Source organism: Taeniopygia guttata, chromosome 2 (genome assembly GCF_048771995.1).
Source record: "Taeniopygia guttata chromosome 2, bTaeGut7.mat, whole genome shotgun sequence".
NCBI classification, from domain to species: domain Eukaryota; kingdom Metazoa; phylum Chordata; class Aves; order Passeriformes; family Estrildidae; genus Taeniopygia; species Taeniopygia guttata.
The window spans coordinates 38376830-38398053 of NC_133026.1; the positions used below are offsets into that span (position 1 = coordinate 38376830).

The 21224-nt window shown below is 45.5% G+C and overlaps 2 protein-coding genes across 2 annotated transcripts; one reads left to right on the forward strand and one right to left on the reverse strand.

Annotated features, from left to right (window-relative positions):
* Positions 1-413: 413 nt before the first annotated feature.
* NKIRAS1 (NFKB inhibitor interacting Ras like 1) lies at positions 414-14780 on the reverse strand. The gene is made up of 5 exons (XM_030264978.4): positions 14690-14780; positions 13607-13700; positions 12795-12919; positions 4927-5168; positions 414-2140 (listed from the first exon to the last, which is right to left on the reverse strand). The coding sequence occupies exons 3-5, from the start codon at positions 12886-12888 to the stop codon at positions 1901-1903; spliced, it is 576 nt and encodes a 191-aa protein (XP_030120838.1). The 5' UTR covers positions 12889-12919; positions 13607-13700; positions 14690-14780; the 3' UTR covers positions 414-1900.
* Positions 14781-14855: 75 nt separating this feature from the next.
* RPL15 (ribosomal protein L15) lies at positions 14856-20355 on the forward strand (the record flags this gene model as incomplete). Its single annotated transcript, NM_001245432.1, is given in 4 exon segments — positions 14856-14887; positions 16346-16530; positions 17785-17921; positions 20000-20355. Coding segments are annotated over 3 exon segments (615 nt in total). The 3' UTR covers positions 20306-20355.
* Between the last annotated feature and the right edge of the window lie 869 nt (positions 20356-21224).

The following is a 21224-nucleotide window of genomic DNA, read 5'->3' on the forward strand; positions in this document are numbered from 1 at the left end:
AGTGAGGAGGTGAACCACTGCTGCTCAGAAGTGAAGCAGCATGCAGACAGGGAGAGTCTTCAGGGTAGGGAGAAGCCCGGAGTACACGTGTGTTCAGTAGGAAATGAGTGAGGAGGGAGTGTCGTCCAGCAGCATGGCTGGGGACAATGACTCTTACTGGCCAGGTGTGGGGAAGTCGTGCTATTGTGCTTACTCAGCTGCAGTGTGGAAACAATTGTATGTTCCTAGCAGGGCATTACAAGAGCTTGCTCATTCATAATTGCTCTCTTATCTTACTCCTTGGCCACAGCAATTCAAACTATATTGAGCAAAGCACATAAACAGTTTCGTCTACTTGCATTATAATGGTAGGGATTCCTGTTTAATTTTTAGTGAAGTGTACTGCTGTTCTGACATTAATAATGTTGACAGACTTTAGTAATGCTGACAGGCTTTATTAATCAGTATTCAAGAAGAGCAATACAATGAGCTTAATTGTGATCATTAAGCACACTATTTAGCAGTTCTGCTATGACAGTGCAAATATTGCTTGTGGTTTTGCTGATTCACAGTGAAATTCTCAGTATTTCTTCAAAAGAGGATTAATTTAGTGGAAAATGCAGAAACTGGGTACTTCACTCCCTCTCCCTGCTCTTGCCTTCAAATATAAAGAAACGCTAGCATCAATTAGTACAGGAGGTTGTTAGATGACAAAAACTGGCCCATCTCTGAAAAGTTGCTCTATATATCCCCTTTTGTCCAGTTTACTGCCAGGCTGGCCTGGGACAGAAGATTCCTGCAGCACACAGGTTTGCCAGCGTTGAGTCAAACACTGCACATGCAGTTGTGCTCCTGCAGCCACACCATGTGCAGCACATTAAGACCGGGGCCATTTGTACAGGTATTTCTGGGTGTTTGCCCAGGGATGTCTCCAAAAAAGCAGCCTCCAACCCTCCTTAGCCCCCACCTGCAGAGTCATACAGCACTTTGTGCCAGCTGCTAGCTGGCCTAGGGAGGGTGGATTGCTGCGGCTTGCCTGAGCAGCCAGGTAAGCGTGTCTTAAGCAGAGCCCAACAATACCTCCTGCATACAAAATCGATCCATATAATTCTCAGTAAAATTACCACCTATGGGAATGTGACTGATTTGTAGTGTACATGCTGGAACAAACCCACAGTTATGCTGTCCTTAGGTTGTTGTTCAATCAATGCCTGCTCTGAGAGCTGTTCTGGTTTCTACAAATTAATTCCTGTCCTGAAAGCACTGCTTACTAGACTTTGTTGACAAGGTTCATGTTGGGGTATTTCCCAGAAGATGTGGGGGGTGGGTTTTTTATGATTTTGTTGTTTTTTTTTTCTTCCAGACACTAGCAAAACATAGGTGGCTAAATCTGGTAATTGTTCCTCCTGCTCCATATCCTTCTCCTACAGCAAGACACTGATCTCAGCCTCTTGCAGCATCAAAAAGCCCTGTGGCCCTGTTTAAGGTCAGGGTAAAAGAGCTGTTGCCATTTCAAATATATCACCTTTCCAAATTGAATGCTTTATTGCAGCTAATACTTCTTGTGACTACAGGCTATAGATCTGCAGGGGGATTATATACTGGTAAGCTTGTTGATTTGTCCCTCAACATGGCTGTATCCAGGTATAGTAAAAGCCCCTGCTAGAGAGGTATCCATCTATCCCTTCCTCCTCCATAACCCTGGCTGCAAAGTAACTGTTCTTATAAAGTGCTCTTTGAGACTTTTACCACCAGCAGCTTTTCCAAGCCAAGTCTATGAGAAGGAAGGATACCTCTTAGCTATAAGCTTGCTGATTTTATTGCTGAATGATATTATTGCTTTAAGTGAAACTGCAAGGAGCAAATGGCACAAAAAGGACTTAGACTGTGACCTGGCAGCAGGAGACAATGCTAAGCTAGTCTAGTTTTCACAGTTATTCCCTTTGCTCTTCCTTCCCGGTAAGGGAAATGTTGATTTGTTCTGGGACTGGGACAGTTTGCTAGCTAAGAAGGTGAAGGGTTCAAGCAGTGTTTTCCGATCTGTCACAGTCACTTCCCACAGTCTCACTTTCTCGGCCCTTGCCCATTGCTGTGCTGCTTCTGTTTCCACTTGCCTTTGGTCCAGGAGGTCAGTTTTGTTTCCCAAGACAATAACTGCAACCTACAAAGCAAACAAGAGGGTAAGCTTTATACCAAAACTATCCACCAGTCACCATCCTTTTAAACAGTGGGCAAGGAGCAACACAGTTCAGTCTTGTTCTGTAACTTAGCACTGGCACAAGGTAAGTTGCACATAGATTGGAATATCAGGGTCTGGGATTTGAATTAGCTTCATCTACTTATGGGTTGGAAGCTTGTTTTAATCATAGGATATGCAGGACTTCCCCTTCTCGCCACCCCACTCCCCGCCCTCTGTGATTGCTTGAAGGGAAATAATAGCCAAGAGATCCAAAGTTAAACAACACTATTCTCCACTTACTTGGCAATTGAGCTGCCCTAGACAAATGATAAGAGCATGACATCTGAGTAGGTCACAGCAGCAGCTCGAGAGATGAAAAAATGCACAGCAGCAGAGAAAGCCTGGATCCCACACTGGTGGATTTTGTCCTGTTTGTTTCTTTCCCAAGCCCCATCCCCCAATATAAAGGCAACTGTGCCAGCAGTACAGGCAGGCTGGGCTGTGGGGCCCCTCTCCCAGCTCAGCCCTGCCGGCTGCCCAGCCCCAGGCACCAACAGCCACCCGAAGGGCTGAAGGGGGCAGTCTGCTGAGAGGGGCAAATAAGCACCAGCAGCATCTTCGGGGGAGCAGTTTCAAGAGCAGCACAGCTGTATCAACTCAGGTCTGCAGTTGTAAGGATCTATGTTGTGACTTGTTTCACTATCACCCAGACAGTCCAGCATGGCTCAGCTTGGTAGGTACATGAAGCCTTCCCAGTGCTTCAGCTCTAGGAAGTGCCAAAGGCAGTGCTGGCTACGTGAAGCTACTGCTCCTCCTTGTTTTAAGTTAGTTCAAGGTCATTTTTAGTTCAAGGTCCTTAGTCAAACTCTGTTTTCATCTCTATACTAGTGGTTTGACAAAGATCAAGTGATAAAGTCCTCTCTTGATGATGATTTGTGGGGTTTGGTGTGGCCACACCTGCTTGCTCTTTCCTGTTCATCAGGCTAACTCCAGAATGCCTTCTGCTTCTTTCCAGCTAGAGATGTTTGTCCTGTTCCTGTGAGGTCTGAGACTTCCTTTCTTTTCTATAGCAGTCCAGGGTGTTTGGAAAAATGCTGCTTAGGGCTTTTTTTCCCCCACTCTGTGAGGGCTTTGAAAGAGGCTATAATCTTCATGTGTATCTACCGCATGCTCCAGCTGAATTTTAGCTATGGCAAAGCTCTGTCAGTATAACAGAACAAAACCTCCATTTAGTATAAAATTTGGCCAGGCTTTAAGGTGTGTGCTGGAGACCCCCCACAGCCAGCAGAGGCAAGGAACCAGCCATCAGTGCTTTCTGTCATCTGCCACGCAACAGGGGACTGTGCCACTCAATGAGTTGAAGTTCTGCCAGCTCAGAAGCACCATGTGTGTAGATACATCCCCAGTTCAGTAAAGAATTTATTCTAGTAGAATCTAGACTTTAAGTCACAGAATCATTAATCTGCTGATTAACAGTTTGCCTTAAGGTAGGACTCCTGATCTCACCTTGTACACCTTAAAGCCTATTTTTTATGGAAATCATAGGAATTAAAACTATTTTATCCATCTTACTGTGGCTACCACTTTTTTAACCATGTTATCCTCAGTCAGAATCACAATTTTGAGCTCTCCAAAAGGATAAGCAAACTGGCTGTTTTCTAAAATACCTGCATGCAATGAGAGAGAAGAGTTTTGACAAGTAACACAGATGAGCAGGACACAGATCTTGTTGGGGCTGTGACTCCCTCTCTGCATTTCAACATGCTGTATAGTACCAAATCAGGGCCATCACAAAACACAGTGCCTGGGAAAAATTTCCTGCTTGTCCACCTTTCCTTGCCCTGCAGGGGAGTTATGCTTGACTCTTGTGTTCCTGATATACGTGACAGTCTGCAGCTCACACCAGCCCTACCACCTAACATACCTCTCCTGTGACTGCACATTCATCTGCCGTCAAACTTGAGCCTGCCTTCTTCTACCACCCTGTGTGCTGTCAGTACAAAACAAGTTACATTTTTGCAAAGTCTCTCCTTACCATTATCCAATTAATTCTTCATGCTTTTTTTTCCTTTTAAACAGCATAAAACAGGCATTTGGAAAGCTGTAGGCTAAAGACATTTAACAGGGAAAACTACTCCAGAATATAGATACTGTAGGAAAAGCCATAATGCTAATGCCACATGCAAGTTATATTTGTTTAGCTAAGCTGGAACGCTGTCAGCTGAAAACACTAGCTGCTTTCTAAGGGAAAATAGAGCAGTCATTTCACACAATTGAATTGATTCAATATGGTTGTTAAGATACATTAAAGCTGCTTTGCCAATTGACTAATGTCTGGGAGACCCATTGTCAATTACACTAGTTTGTAAGCCATCAAGTACATGAATACAAAACAAACAAAGATAATGCCCTTCGTTACATTATTCTATGCACTTGACTTCCCCTGTACAATATCTAAAAAAACATGAACTGCACTGCTGTAGACCAAATGTTTCATTAGTCATAAGTGTCCTGGCTGGTGCATTCAGCTGACTGAATTTTAGCTGTAGTAGAGGAAATAAGGAGGGGAAAAAAAACATTCTTTTGCATGACCTACATGGCATGTGAATTAAGCTCCCTGGCATGTGAAGGCCTCCTTTTTGCTGGGTTGCCCAAGGCTGTGGGTACATTCATTCTCCTTTGTAAACGACGCTTACAGAAACAAAAGTTGAACTTTGCAACCTTAACTTCCTATCACTGATACAGCATTTAGCCAAGCATGCATTTACCTCCTTTTTGTCCCTGAAGACGTCGATCTCCTTTTTGAGCAGTTCGACTCTTTGGAACGCTTCGAGGCTGGTCACGGCGTACACCAGGACGAAGCCGTCGGCCACGGAGAAATAGTGCTTGGGCAATTCCACACCCTCCTGCAGACCCCTGGTGTCATAAAGCCGCAACTGTTCCTTCACGCCTCGGTCTGTCTCCACCGATGCCAAATACACATCTTCCATTGTGGCACCCTCTTCTAAGCCTGTTTGAAAACAAGCAGGAATGTCCCACTGCTCTAAGGACAGCCTCACTATAAGAATTCATTGCAGTGCAGCAGAATTTTGCCCCACAGTAGCTTTCTGTGTGTGTTTTACAGAGTGACTTGACCAGGCCTTGACTTTACCTGGCATCTCCATGGAGGGCTGCATTCTTAGATGACTGCACTAGCTATTTCCAATAGTGACACTATAAATACATTAATATGTAAGCACATGATTATGCCTGTAAAAATAATCTACGCAACATGCACATTCAGAATTGGATAAGATATATGCTTTCCTCCCAAGTTTTCCGAACTCCAACCACCCAGTTGTACCAGTTCTGTGCCAAACATGCTGCAAAACGAGCCTGCCCAAACATACCCTTTTGGAACAACAGCCAGGGAACACCAGATAGTCAAGCACTAACATCTTAAGCCTACTTCTTTGCCTCATAATGAGCTGGATCGTATTGCAAAAGCAGGAGCCAAATTCTGGAAATGAATGTGTATTAGTGGTATAACTAACCAATACGTGAAATTAAGCCAGAAAGGGAAGGGGATGTTTGCAGGCAAACAAAGTTGCATACTATTTTTATTCAAATACACAGTGAGCTTTTTCCATCCCGTAGGGATTTAAAATTACTCAGATTTGCTAATAGAAACAAGTTCATTTACTGCAAGGCAAGAGCAGGTACAAGGTAACAAGGTTTCATATATGTATATCACCCGTTCCACCCTGACTATCAGCATACTGGCCCTCTTTCCCTCCTCCTCTCCACACAGTAAATGTGAGGTAATTCAAGGCAGCTTGCTTTGAACTAATTAAAATTATTTTTTCCTAAGCCAAACCTGAAAACACATCAATCACCTTAGCTATCTGTTCCTCCTGGATGCAAGTGCATAAGGGTACAGGTCGAAACAATCTATGTATAATGTAGCTGGGCCACTTTCAGAGTTGGTTTTAAGTATTCATACAAGCCCTCTGCAACCCACGTTTTTGCCTCCACTGCACTCCTATATACAATTGTTTGCTGCTGCATGACTACAATAATGAGTCCTGCTTTATTCTCTTTGTCTGCCAAAAAGGGACCATTTTAGTGTATTGTTTAAGAAAACACAAGGGATTATCTGGCCTCTGAAAATAAGGATTTTGCTATATTCAATGACACTATTCAAAACACTTCACATTGACAAACAAGCTAAAGCATTCCACCCACGCTGATGGTTTCCCGTGATGTATGCAGCATTCCTGTGCAGGAAAGTGGCACAAGCTGTTCTCTTTGCCCCTCTCTGTGCAGTCTTCATAGATCAAACTCTCATTAGGTTTCCAAAGATTTAATTTATCTCGCCTCCAAATATAGCCACACTAATGTGTGGGAGCAAAACTAAGAACAGAAGGACAAAGCAAAGGTTAATGAAAAGAGGAAGCATAAATGCATCCTGTGTGATTGTAGAATGTGTTAAAGGGTCACTTTTAAAGACTGAGGCAGGAACAAAGCCCTTTCTGGATATAGCACTGTTGTTTAGACACAGCACTATATTCTTGCTCTGCCTTGCTGCATTGTACAGACAGGTCATGGAAATATCTAGCATCAGTAAACACAGCTTTGGCAAGAAGGAAGGAACCATAAGTATCTACGTTTTCTTTTTAAAAAGCAACAAATAATATTGTACAGTTTTTCATCCTCTAAATGCTACACTGTAATCCAACAGCCTCTAATACATCCTTGTTATCCTGTGACAATCTCTTCCTAATGGCATTAAAAGCAGCTGTGAAAAGTACGTCTTTTAACATCCTATTTTAAAATGAAGCGGAAAATTTAAGACCCAGAACTTAACTCAGCAGAATAGAGCAGCAAATTTTAATGTGAAATGGGGGGGCACTTAGGAGGGAGTTGAAATTTATGCACAAGTATCAGATTCCAGAGATGAAATTTCACCTACATGCACTGGGGGAGGGAGTATATGCAAGTAGTTTCCTAAGTAAACATAGATAATTTTTAGAAATACCTGTGTCACCTTATTCTAGGCCCTGCTCCTAAAGCCCGGACCATGTACCAGCCACATCTTGCTGACAATGACATTTACACTTCTTCTTAGTAGCATCCCATTCAAACACTTCCTAGGTCTGCATTCAAAATGGGTCAGGAAGTTGTTGTAAGAGAAGCAACACTAGTCAGTGTCCTAGAGAGGTGCTAGCACCATCCCATCCTCCCTGCCACAAAGATCCTGATTCTCTTTCCTTTCACTGGCATCCTCAGGCATCTTTCATCCACCTCTACCTGGGTGGGCAAGGGCAGCTTGTGCTGGAAAGTTACTGTCCTGCAGACTGCTGCCAGCTTGACTGGCTTTTCCATGGAGCAGAGCACTACAGTGGGCCAGCTTTCAGGTTCAGAAGTTGGAGGGGTGAAGGGGAACTAAGAGCATAGTGCACAATGTCACACTTCCTTTGAAAACTAAAGATATAAAAAATTGGGAGAGGGAAAGGAGGAATAGACAGAAGTGATGCCACTCTCTAGCACCTACTTAGCTGGTGTAAATCTTAGGAGAGGCAGAAAGGTATTTATTTTTTACCAACTGCTGCCACAGAGGAACTGCAACGGGAAGCCTTGGTCATAAATTGGATGTTGTTCCAAGCCCTTGTGGCTTCCCAATGAGGAAAAGAAAAGGCTCAATATACTAATGAATACTGCACACACAGGGTAGGCTCAGCAGATAGACTGCAAATACCTAAGTAAATCAAAATTTCAAGAAGGATGGAATTTCAAAAGTTCCCAGCTGGATCTTGAACATTGATGCAGTATAAATTTCATGTCTTCTTGGGTACTTTTGAAGATCTCTTGTGTAATCTCTTTCTCTTTTTTCCAGAGGAATTCGGCAAAGAGCGCCTAAAACCTGCTATTCCTTATGTTTATAAGCTGCAGAATAACAGGCTTTTCCTATTTAGATCTCAAAAGACTATGTAGCAGAGGATCCCTGACTTGGAAAAGAGCTGGACAAATCTCAAGAGGAGCTGATCTGTTTAGAGTTAGCTGCTAGGGAAGTACTAGTCCCACCAACAAATAGCCAGGTTGTGAGCCTCAGTTACACACATTCAGTTCCATTTTCATCTATTTCTAAAATGCAAAGCTGACTGCAACTCTATCACCAGGTAGTTTTAATTTAAGAAATGAAGATGGAAAAAGGTGTCTCTGCCCATGGCAAGAGGCTTGGAAGGAGATGATCTTTAAGGTCCCTTCCAACACAAACCATTCTATGATTCTATGAATGCATAATTAGGTTAATTGGCCTCCACATCCAAAGTGAGTAAGCCAAAACCCCAAATCCCTCCAGCTGGAACAAGTGAGGCAATTTCTCTCATTATGGCTTCTACCACAGTAATATATAGTGTTTTCATTCCTAGCTAGTAAGAGGATCTGAAGTAGCTGCTTATGAATAACGTGACCATACCAGCTATTTACACAGCCAGGGGGCAGAGATAAGTTTTCTACAAGGGAGAGTTCTCATGTCCTCCTTTTGAACTGATAAGCTTTAGTTAGGCTGAGAGGCCAGAAATATTTTAAAGACAGAAGAAAGACTCCCTTCTACACCATCACTGAACAGGAACACTGTTTTTTTTATGTTTTTTACAGACATGTCCTGTGCCAAAGCTAAGCCAGAAAGTCTCCTGCTAGCCTGGTCAAGAGAGGTCAGGCCAAGCAGTGCCAGGTACCACAGGTACTCAGTGGGACAACTCCTGCTGCCAGGCTAGGACCCTTTCCATAACTCAGGAGATAAGACTGGCTCCTCTTTCCTCACAACAGCAAGGTGGAGGATTTGGATGAACACAACACTTAAGTCACAAAACGAGAGATCATCCCAGGTACCAGGCAATCACCAAATCATAGAATAGTTAAAGCTGAAAAAGATTTCCAAGATCATTGAGTCAAACTGCTCAATCAGCACTGCCAAGCCCACCACTCAACCACATCCCCAAGTGCCATATCTACGTGGTCTTTGAACACTTCCAGGAATGGTGACTCCACCACTTCCCTGGCCAGCCTGCTCCAATGCCTGAACACCCTTTCCCTAATTTTTCCTAATATCCAATCTAAACCTCCCCTGGCACAACTTGAGGTCATTTCCTCTTGTCCTGTTGTTTGTTACTCCGGAGAAGAGACTGGCCCCCATCTAGCTACACCCCCCCCCCCCCCCGCCCCCGTCAGATATCTGCAGAGAGTGATAAGGTCCCCCTTTGGAGCCTCCTTTTCTCTGGGCTGAACAAACCCAGCTCCTTCAGCTGCTCCTCATCACAGACCCTTCCCTTCACCAGCTTTATTGCCATTCTCTGGACCCCCTCTAGCCCCACAATGTCTTTCTTGTAGAGAGGAGCCTAAAACTGAATAGAGGATTAAAGATGCTGCCTCATCAGTGGTGAGCACAGGGGGATATCACTGCCCTGGTCCTGCTGGTCACATCATTTCTGATACAGGCCAGGCTGCCATCGGCCTTCTTGGCCACCTGGCACACTGCTGTAATTGCATATGTAGCACAGACACATGTGCAATCCTTAGCAACTATTTGCCCTGACCTATGGTGATATAGTCCCTACTTGACTCAATGCTAAATCTGCACCCATTTCAAACGTTTCCTTTTGTTTTTTTACTAATTCCTTGTATTAGTTTGGCAAGAGTGTCTGCCTTGCAATAGCTACATTATTTTACGTGGCTCTGAGAGCATCTCTCATCTGTTTGTCCTCTCCTTTCCCATCTTGGGACACAAGGCAAACTCCCTTGCAGTTTAAAGCCTATAACAAAATCCAATACCAGACATCATTTCTCACATGCTACATGGACACAGATAGTCCCTTTTTGGGGTATTCCTCCTTCCTGGTTACTTTTTCCTCTTTGACATCAAGCAATCTTAGTGCCTTTGCAAGAGTGTTAGCTGCTGACCATATAAGTAACAGTGGCACTTAGGGACTTTACCCATGACAAACCAGGGAGACCTGAAGGTGCATGTTTTTCTAGGAAAAGAAACAGTACAACTGGGTTTACAGCATCATCACCAAGCACACAGCCAGGAGCACAGGCTCAAAGCCAAGGGCTTTACATAGCAGAATGAAACCTCCAAGGACTCTAATCACTTCCCTGACACCAGCTGTGCCACCACTCCTTTTTACAGGAAACGGGAGGCACATGAGCACTGACAGACTCATGGCTGATTTACAGCCAGGAGGAGACCCTCATGACAGTGGCTGTGACACCTCGGAGAATGGCAGCAGACCTCGTGCTCTGAGCCTCGAACCAAGTTCTAGTGTGCCTCTTGTCACTGAGAGGAGGATGTGCCTGCCATCAGAACGGAAAGACTCCCTGTGTTGGCTCGGCCATCCTCCCCACCTTGGAGCAGCTGCAGAGCTGCTCCTGACGTCCGTCAGTCAGGAAGCACAGGTTTTGAAACAGCTTGTGTCCATGTTGCCATGCCTGGTGAGCTGCCTTGCTGGTTGGCTCTGAACAGACAGGCTTTCAGCAAACATACTACTCCCTTCTTGCCTCCGGCCAAAAAGGCCAGCAGCCAAGATGCACGTCTGCTTTCTGGAAACATTCCTAAAGTTTCTCACAAACTTTAGGAAGCAAGGATCAGGAACCTGTAATCATGTTTCAGGTGTGGAAGGGTCACCCCTGCAATGGCAGCACTATTGTGCAGTTTAAAGCAGCTCAGCCAAGGAGCAGTCAAAGGCTTGCCATTCCTCAAAATCTGTCCTCGTGTAGTGAGATCCTCACAATGGCATTCAGCAGTTAAATCAATACAGAGTAGAACAGCAGCTGAAGGTCTTCTGAGAACCACTTCCACCAGGTCTTCTGAGAACCACTTCCACCAGCCCATACTCCAGGCAACCCCTGCCACAACTGCCTATGTGCTGAGGAAGAGGCAGGGAGGATGGTGACCACTCAGCAGGACTGCCAAAAGCACCAGCTTATCGATCCGTGCCCTCAAATGTGCCTGATGGCCTGTGTGGGGGATATCAAAATTCCTGGGCTATGGCCACTCTTCTCTTGGGGGTGCAGCAGCTCTGTAATGACCCTTTCCATATCTTGATCTTGTCTCTACTACTTGCCCTATTTCTCTGAATGTCTTAGGAATATGATTTGACCAAAATCACAGAAAACAGGAAACTACCTTCTTCCTTCTCCCCTTGCACTCCCCATCTGCTATCAGCTGTTCCTTCCCTTACTAGTAACTCCAAAAAAATAAGAGCAGAGCTGCAGGCAAAGAAAAATGATCTTTTTAAGTGCAGGGGGGCCGCGGGGGGAGGTCTACGTTGCTCAATGGCCAAGTTGCAGCAGGACATTTGGGAGTGACAGAGGGACACCCACGGCTAAACCCCAGGCACGAGGCCTCCCTCAGTGTCCATGACGTTGTATAATCACGTACATGGCTGGCTCCATAAATAGCTCCTCAGATCAGCAACACCCAAATATCCTTCCTGCCGGGGTTGCTAATAGGAGGCAGGAATTAATGCAAGGCAATACGATTTAAGTAACTTGGCCTTGCTCATGCTGCTCGGGTGTCTCTGACAGTCACCCAGCCCGGCACAGAGGAGAGGTAGGTCGGTAGCAAAGGGAAAAACCTTCAGCCTGCACAGCTTTGCAACCTTCACGTTGAAAGCTACACAGGGCTACGTGCCTTGTGCTCAGTAGGATGCTGGAAACAGATGTTGCTGCAACATTAGAGGAAATCCTCCTTTTAAACATGGGTATTAGCACACAGTTCTGCATCAGGCTTTGCCAGCAAATTCCTCCCATCCACACATTTTAAAGGTGCAATGCTGCAAAGCACCATGCTAGAAATCCTTCTGTTTATCCAAAAACTTATCCCAGTGCCTAATTTACTGGCTCAAGAAAAAAATGCCAAGTGACTAAACATCTTCTGTCAAAGCCCTGGTGCCACCCCTTGTTTCTAGGTGAGGCAGGAACAATTTGTCAGCCTGATGATCATTGCCCTTCCTTTCAAAGCCAAATGTGGAAACAGAGGGAAACATGCAGGCTCTGCCTTTGTTCCCTTTTTGTGCACAGCAAATATCAGGCATCCCCTGTTCCTCTGTCAAGTCTGTTTTCCTCGTGGGGATTTCTTAAAGAGCAGAGACACTTGGCCTTAGAAATTCAGCATAGAACGTGGAACCTAAAGCTGAGCAATTTTTCTTTCCAGAGCTTTGATTAAATGTTAGCCAAAACCATGTAAAATAAAGCTTTAAGAAGATGAAACAAAAGTCTAAACAGTGTCTACGCTCATCATGTGACAGCTATTTATTTTTCAGGCGTCTACAGCATCTTTCAGGGAACGAGATATTTCTTTTGTAAATACGCAGCAGGCACATCACCTACTTTCAGTGTTTGTTTCTTTTTAAACATTCTTGTGTTTTATTACTGGGAACATCATGGAACGGGTTCTTCTCCAAGACTCTTTTAAAAATCTGTAAGCAAGGGACTATGAATTTTAAGAACAGCCCAGAGACGCCACAAAATCATATTAATTTCCTCCTTCACCTCAGCGCAGTTCGCAGTCCTCCATTACTGGTGTTTTGGGGCCCACACTGAACAAGATGCTAGAAAAGAAAACAACCTCCCCCCAAAGGTAAAAATGTCTCACCGACAGTATGCTTTCCATAGAGAAGCTGCTCCAAAATCGCAGTCTTTCCCACTGAGGCCATTCCACAAACCACCACCTTGTAGCCCTTTCCCATGCTTCCCGAGGGCCGGTTCCACGGCGGAGCCCTGTGCAGACAGGGGAGGCTGTGAGCCCAGCACAGGGATGGGCACGGGTGGGAGCCGAGCCCACGGAAGGCGCAAGGCAAAGCGCGAAGCAGCGGGGGCACAGCTCCCTCCCAGCGCTTGCCAGCGACTGATATTTTTAGGACTAGAGTTTCCTCCCACACCATTTTTTCAGGTTTTAGGCTGCTGCCAGTGGTGCTGGTGCCTGCCTGCAGCCTTGACACTTGTCCTGTCAGGTTTGGGGAGACTGGGAGCGCTGGAGCATGCACACCCCCGGGGCAGGGGCTGTGTGTGTTGGTGTATGTGCGCACGGCGTTATCAGGCTTCCTGGGTTTGCACTGGGTTTGATGGTCTCTCATGGTACCAGGATGGCTTCTGGAAATGCAAGAAAATGGTGGTTCCTTCCCTTTTATTCCGCTCACAAGAAAGTTTCTAGCTTTTATGGACCAGAAGCTACAAAACAGGAGCACTAAAGGCAGAAGCACAGGGAAGCAAATGCAGAAAGCAGGTTTTTTGGTCTGCTTTAAAGCAGTTTGATGGATGGGGGCTGGTTCTAGCAGGAGGCATCCAGCAGCTAGGGGCACTTCCAGTGAGCACTTCGATGAGCATGCCAGTGAGCCATGCAGGGAAGCAGACCCTGACTCAGTTTGCTGTTTGGAGCCATTTCCCACAAAGAGGGCTGAAGAGTACCTTTTCTGGACCAGGAGAGGATGGCGTTGTCCTCCTTCAATTCGAGTTTAACCAGGTAATGCTTCACAAGCCAGGGTACTCTGAAAAGCATACACTGAAGAACAGAAAGGTCATCCTGCAGCTGCAGGTAGGGAGGCAAAGGACTTGCAGGCTGGGAAAACCTAACTCATAGAATCATAGAATGGCTTGGGTTGGAAGGCAGCTTAAAGATCCTCTCCTTCCAGCCCCTTGCCATGGGTAGGGATGCCACCAATGAGACCAGATCGCTCAATGTCCCATCCAACCTGTGCCGTGACACACGCAGGAGGGAGGGGAGCAGGGATAGGAGCAGACCAGTGGGTAAAACCAGGGAGTCCATGGTGCCCTCTCCCTACCCTCCATTGAAAATGTTTTAGGATTGTTTTTAGGGTTTTTTTGTTGTATTTTTTTTTCTTTAGTGTTCATTATTTAGAATAGAATCATTAGGTTAGAAGAGACCTTATAGATCATCCAGTCCAAACATCAACCCAGAAATACCACCATAAACACCAAACCACATCATCCAGCATTAGATCCAGATGCCTCTAAAACCCCTCCAGGGATAGTGACTCCACAACCTCCCTGGGCAACCTATTCCAATGCCTGACCGTCCTAACAGCGAAAAATTTTCTTCTAATACCTAATCTGAATCACCCCTGTCTCAGATGAAGGCCATTTCCTCTGGTCCTCTCACTGCAGTCACAGTGAGGAGACCGGCCCCCAGCTCATACACTCTCCTTTCAGGGAGTTGTAGGGAGGGGCGAAGCTCCCCCCGAGCCTCCTCTTCTCGCAACTAAACAATCCCAGCTCCCTCAGCCATTCCTCACAATCTTACGATTTCAAAAATAATTATTATTCCAGAGATATTTTTCTAAGGCTGCATTTCAGGGTTTTAAGCCAAGTCCCACCCCATCCCTGCCGCGGGGCTCTCACGGGGGCTGGGCAGAGGGGGTGTCTGGGGGGATGCCGCATCTCGCCGAGCCCCGGCCCGACTGTGCAGCCCCGGCCCGGCCGTGCCCCGCGCGCGCCCCCGGCCCCGCGCGCGCCCCCGCCGCGAGCGCGCACCTGCACGGTCCCGGCCTGCCGCGGAGCGCGCGGCCCCGCCCCCGCCGCCCATTGGCGGGCGCGGGGGGCCGGGCCGGGCCGGGCACCCCCGCAGGACTACGTTGCCCATGAGGCACCGCTGCCGCCGGCGGAAGTGTGTGGTGGCCGCAGGGTTTGTGGGACGTAGGGCCTTTCCTTTCCGTCTCTGGGCGCCATCAGGTGAGGGCCGGTCCGCGCGCGGCCTTTCCCTCAATCCGCGCCCATCCCGGCATCCGGGCGCCCATCCGCCCGTCCCGCCGCCGCGCCCGCCCGCCTCCGGGTGGGACGGGGCTGCTTCTGCGGCGCGGAGCCTCTGGCGGGCCGGTGGAGGAGGGCCCGCGGGCTGCGCCTCGGTAGGGCGGGGAGGGGAGCGGGGCAGCCGCGGTGGGCCCGGCGCGCCAGGGCGGGCGCGGGTCCGTGACAAACGGCGCGCCCTGGTTTGCTTCGGGCCTGCGGTTTGATCGTGGGGGTTTTGTGCAACTGGGCCCTGAACGGGTGGGGTGGCTGGGGATGGGAAGGGATGAGTTACAGCTGGGCAGGTTCCAACGAGGGGTATCCAAAATCACACACGAACTGTTAATGGCGTGTTTTTACACGTAAATAAAGTGAGCTGCGTGTAGCTGATGGTGAGTTGGGTGGGGACTTGATGGAGTTCATGTACATGTGCTGATTGCTGCAGAGGCCTCAGCTTTTTAGGAAAACAGAGTAAACATGGTGACAAAATAAAGTAATACGTGATATTTGAAACGCGTTCAACTATCCAGACATATTCATTTAACACATACTTGTATTCATACTATTAAGACATATTCAGCTTGGAAGAGGGAGTTTGTAATAATCATTGTTTTCTTAAGGACAAAATTTGACCTGTAGGAACTTCGTCTTTAGCCTTTGCTCTGCTGAAGTCAATACAAACTACCCCGATGATGCTCAGCACAAAAGATTTTTAGAAACAACTCTTAAGAAAGCCCACAGGGCATCTATGGAGCAAAACACAAATGTCAGCAGCAGTAGGACACTAAGCTATGACACTTCTTTTTTAGTATGATACAGTTAGGATGCCTCATTTTACTTAAAGCCCAGTTCCAGCAGATATGGGGGAAGGCCTTGTCCTCCTGAGATGTGGTAGACGCTGTGTGAATAGCTCCAAGGAAGCAAAGGTCCCAATCCAGTTCATTTCTTAAGCAACTGTTAAACTGCCACTTACTAATAAAACTGTTAAGCTTTAATTTAGAAGTAAAACCTTTATAGTAAAGTCAGAGTAAACAATAAAGGCCAGACTTCTCACAGTCCTGTAGTTTTTGATAGATTTGTATGTAAAACTCGATTCAGGTGTTCATTGTTGGGTTCAGTAGTATCCGATATAGCGCATCTGAAAATTTCTCAGTTGAGGAGTTTAAACACTTCAGAATAAGTAAAAAAGGAAGGAAATTGCTGGGACTGGTGACTGCAGGGTGTCATGCTGAAGGCTGCCAGGTGTGATCCATGTGCCCAGATGTGTCAATGGTACAGAGAAGCGCGAGAGCTCCCTGTCTGCCAGTGCTGTTCCATGTGTGATTTGGTGCAGTGCCCCTGCTGGAAGATGTTCCAGCTGGGAGTTGTTTTTGGTGCAGTGTTTTCACCAAGCTCTCTGTCCAGCAGGTAGACAGACATGGGTGCCTACAAGTACATCCAGGAGCTCTGGAGGAAGAAGCAGTCGGACGTGATGCGGTTCCTGCTGCGCGTGCGCTGCTGGCAGTACCGGCAGCTGTCGGCCCTGCACCGCGCCCCGCGCCCCACGCGGCCGGACAAAGCCCGCAGGCTGGGATACAAGGCCAAGCAAGGTAATGGCACGGACAGGTGCAGTCTGTGTGCCTCACCAGGGAGTGACATCAGCTTCCTTCGGTGACAGCAGACTGATAAAGTCTGAAACTGAAGTATCCCCCAATAAACTGATGTGTCCTGAATGAAATGAACAAAATATCCTAAATGTCCTCAGTTGGTAGTAGTGCCCACAGCCTAAAAACCTTCACTTAATTTCACATCTCTGCCTTCTGTTGCCATTCTGGCAGGTGAAGATCAAATGGGCTTTGGCCTCAGTTTTTGTTCTTGTGCAATGTTAGTGCCACACAATTGAGAAGGGTATTTAGTATCCTAGGTTTGGGGGATGTCCTTTCTCTACCTAAGTTTTGTCATGTGTTACTTTGACTTTTTCAGGTGACTGAACTGTGACCTTGAAAAAAGCTTCAAGAGAACTGGATAGAGATTTGCACAAGAGCATGTAGTGACAGGACAAGGGGAATGGTTTTGAACTGAAAGACCAGGTTTAGATTAGATACTAGGAAGAAACTGTGAGGGTGGTGAGGCACTGGAACGAACAGATTGCCCAGAGGAGTTACGAATACCCCATCCCTGGCAATGTCCAAGCCCAGGTTGAATGGAGCTCTGAGCCAGTTAAGTCTGGTGGAAAGTATCCCTGTCCATGGCAGGGGGACTGGAACTGGGTGATCTTTAAGGTTCCTTCCAACCCAAGCCATATTATAAATATTACAGCTGCATGCTCTTGAGCAAGATGATGGACTTTGTACTGTCATTGAAAAACAGTTACTGGTCAGGGAAAGAAATGGGAAAAGTGGCTATCCATGTGTAACTTGTGAAAATCCATGTATTTATTCACAAAGATAATAAAAAGCTAAGATGTGACACTTCTGTTACTGTTTATGTAGTTTTGTCATTTCTCAGTGACCAAATTTCAGCAGGGTTTGTGGATGGCTTGTGCTTTTTGAGTGGTGCCATCTGAATTGTGCAGTTTGGTTAGTGGTTTTGCTGATCTTAGTTGGTTTGGGGCTGGATAGTGGAAAGGTGCCATAAGCTCTGGTTTGGAACCAAAATCAGTTGCATCAGGATATCACTTTCCTTACTCAGTTGTAATGAAAATAACAAAACTACCTTGCACTATCCACCTCAAGCTGTAAATTTTGGTAAAAATTGGTAAAATGACTTTGTGTTGCAGCATTTCATGTAAATTTTGGGGGATTGGAAATGCAGTACAATTGCTACTAGAATTGTTCTAGTTCCTGAGTTGCTGTTTGTTTTAGGTTACGTTATTTACCGTGTCCGTGTTCGCCGTGGTGGCCGCAAACGCCCGGTCCCCAAAGGTGCAACCTATGGTAAACCCGTGCATCATGGTGTTAACCAGCTCAAGTTTGCCCGGAGTCTTCAGTCTGTAGCAGAGGTGAGTATTTTGGTTGTTGCTCACAAATTTGGGTTGGAAAGTTTTAGTCTGTAAAAGCTGAAAATACTCAAAGACAAAAAGTACAACGCCAAAACAGCTGTTTTGTTAATAAAGTTTTTAGTAAGATTCTGAATAATGGTGGCAGGAAAGCAGCATGTCTTTAAAACCTCTATTGAGACAATAAACTATTCAGACTTTTAAAATGGGGTCCATGGGAACCACTTGAGTGGTTTAGTGAAGTTCATACTTCTCAAGTATGCCACAATACTTGTTATGAAAAACACATAACTAGTCCAAGCCACAGTAAAATAGCTAGGCATGAGAAGTAAGAACTTGAATGTGCTAAGGTCTAACTTGTCAATAAATCCCATGTCTGTGTTCCCTGCCGTGTGCTGTGGGTCACCAGCTGCTAGTGATGGTCCTTTCACAAAGTACACGTGAGTTCCTGTCTTAAAGCCTGTAGCACCTGTTTGTGTAGTAGTGCTGCACAGCATACTTAGCTGTATTGCAGGTACTGAAGGCTGTGTGCCAGAGACCTTCTGCTTCTTTATAAAAAACTGATACCTCACAAGCACACAGCTTGGTGGTTAACTTATTTTTAGGTGAGATCTTGTTACTGAAATACTCAAAATGTAAACTTCGATTTGATGAGATCTTGTAAGCTTCCTTGCTATCACAGTTGTAGTCTGGAAGAGATAGACTTCTCACCTTTACAAAAAAAACCCCCAACTTTTTCAGTGGGTTAGAGTTAATACCGGGCTGCATTCTCAAACTAGATGTTGTGGAGGAAGGGCGAGTGTCATTGCCTTTCCATCTTGAAGCAGAAGACTTTTCTGTTCTCAGGACTCTGAAAATATTGCTGAGTGACTTCTGCAAGTTGAATATGGTGGAATTTTTTTTTCAGGGTAAAAATATAAATGGGACATGTTTATTTAAAAGAAACACAGGTGACGAGTTTGAATTAAAAGTGCTATTCTGTTATCAGTGCTCATGGCATTCTCTTCATATGTGTTATTCCCAGCTACCTAATGGCTAATCACATGCTCACTTAGAATAGCTATGGAAGAGGTTATTTGCCCTCAGCTTTAGCTTCAAATTTTCTGAATCTGACACAGTCTTTCCAGAAGACTTGTATTTTTCAGATTACAGAAATGCAAAGCCTCAGTTGGAGCTCCTATCCTTGAATAGAAGCTGGTTGATGGTGATTGGTGTTCTAATATTTCATACAGCTGTTGCTCTCACACTAGAATAAAAGGACTTGAGAAAATGTTATTCCATGTGCAGAAAATTGTCAAGCTGTGTAGGACAGCCTGTAACAATAGGTTAAGGTCACATTGGGGAAGAAGATGAATGGATTCCATCAGTTCACGCTTCCCCATGATGGTGATAAAGTCCTACAATTAAACACACTTATTGTGTTTTAAATAAGGAGCATTCTTGACAGAAGAAGCAGATTGAGTTGTAAAATTGCTATTTGTTACTTAGTTTTGTTTTCTGAACTGAGATTGTGTCTTCCTAACCACAAGTGAGGATAGGAATAGCACACATTAATTCACCAGCAGTGGTACAAAGGTTTGTTGCATCAGCTATTCCTTTACTCCCACCAGTACAGGCTTACACTCTACAGAAATTTATTTCTCCCCTGTAGCTTTGGATGTGGAAATCAATCAGTCTTTCATAACTTCCCATAAAAGATTGTTCCATGACCCCAAGTGCAGCTCATGCTCTTCATCTTCACGTTGAAGTTATTTTTAACATTGTGTTTTTACTGACTGGGTGCTTCTGTGTACACAGAATTCTTTCTTCTGTCAACCAAGCACCTTCCTGCTCATGGTCTTTAAAACCTGTTTCATGCAGGAATCCAAACAGCCTTTTTTATTATTGTAAAACTTTTGTTTTCAGCTGTTACTTTCTTGCACCTTTGCAGCTGGGGGGGGGGGGGGGGGGGTGAGTTGTTACCGGAAAAGAGGTTGTCCTAGGGAAAATTGAAATTTTATGTTTGAGTTAATAATCTTCCTGCATGAAGAGTGTCCTGCATCCATGGTTTTACAGCCTGTTGCATTTATTTTTTCCTCTAGGAACGTGCTGGCCGTCACTGCGGGGCTCTGAGAGTCTTGAACTCATATTGGGTGGGAGAAGATTCCACTTACAAGTTCTTTGAAGTGATCCTGATCGATCCCTTCCATAAGACCATCAGGCGGAACCCCGACACCCAATGGATCACCAAGCCCGTCCACAAGCACAGAGAGATGCGTGGGCTGACGTCAGCCGGGCGCAAGAGCCGCGGGCTCGGCAAGGGCCACAAATTCCACCACACCATCGGTGGCTCGCGCCGTGCGGCCTGGAGAAGGCGCAACACCCTGCAGCTGCACCGCTACCGCTAATTCTTGTACACGTGGCCATCTAATAAAGCTCATGCAGGTTTTCAGTTTAACAGTGCTTCTGCTGCTTCTTGGGTCATGTGGATAAGTGTAGAATTCTCCGGGGGTTCAGGTGTTTCCATATTTTGACAGGCTTTTGAAAATGAAATTTGATACTTGTGGAGATTGTAGGCCTGTGTATGGAGTTCTGTGATGGGTTTCACTTTTGATAACAAGGAAGGACGTGTGCAATGTGTATTGACATGTCAGGGGCTGGTCCATAAACTCTTGGTCTGAGTTTATTTAGTCACTATTTGTAGGTTGGGTTCTCTGTCCTGTGCTTGGACTGAAGGCCAGCTTTGATCTTGTGCAATGAGATGTAAACTGAAAGTACTCATTTATTTTTTGCGGGTAATTAAATACTAATGGATATTTTATTTTTCAAGTTCTGTTTTTTTGTACTTCTTCAGTGTCAAACCAGCTCTTTGGCCTCTCAAACATTGTCTAAATCAGCTAAGCGCAGAATGGAAACGTAAAGCTTGCTCTGTTCTTTGCAGTGCACAGAACTAAAAATGTGAGCATATTGCAAAGAATTATAAGGTTTTAGGCTGAACAATGAAATACTGACTATAGAGTAGTAGGTATTTCCATTTGTCAAGATTGAGGAGGGACAGTTTCTTAAACCTTCCTTTTGATAGCAGAACAGAAAAACCTGTGTCTGTTAAAATCTGCATTCTGATTTACTCCGCTTGGTTAGGTAGAAATAAACACATTTGAGGAACAGTTATATAGATTTGTGTATTTAGACTACTTTTTGTGAAATCACAGTGTGACCTTTTCAGCATGAAGTCAGTTTGCACATAAAGATTGGGAGATTAAATGCAGTTCCTGGTGGATGGCTGTTGTAGCTTCCACAGATTCTGTATCATGTCCATTAGGTAGT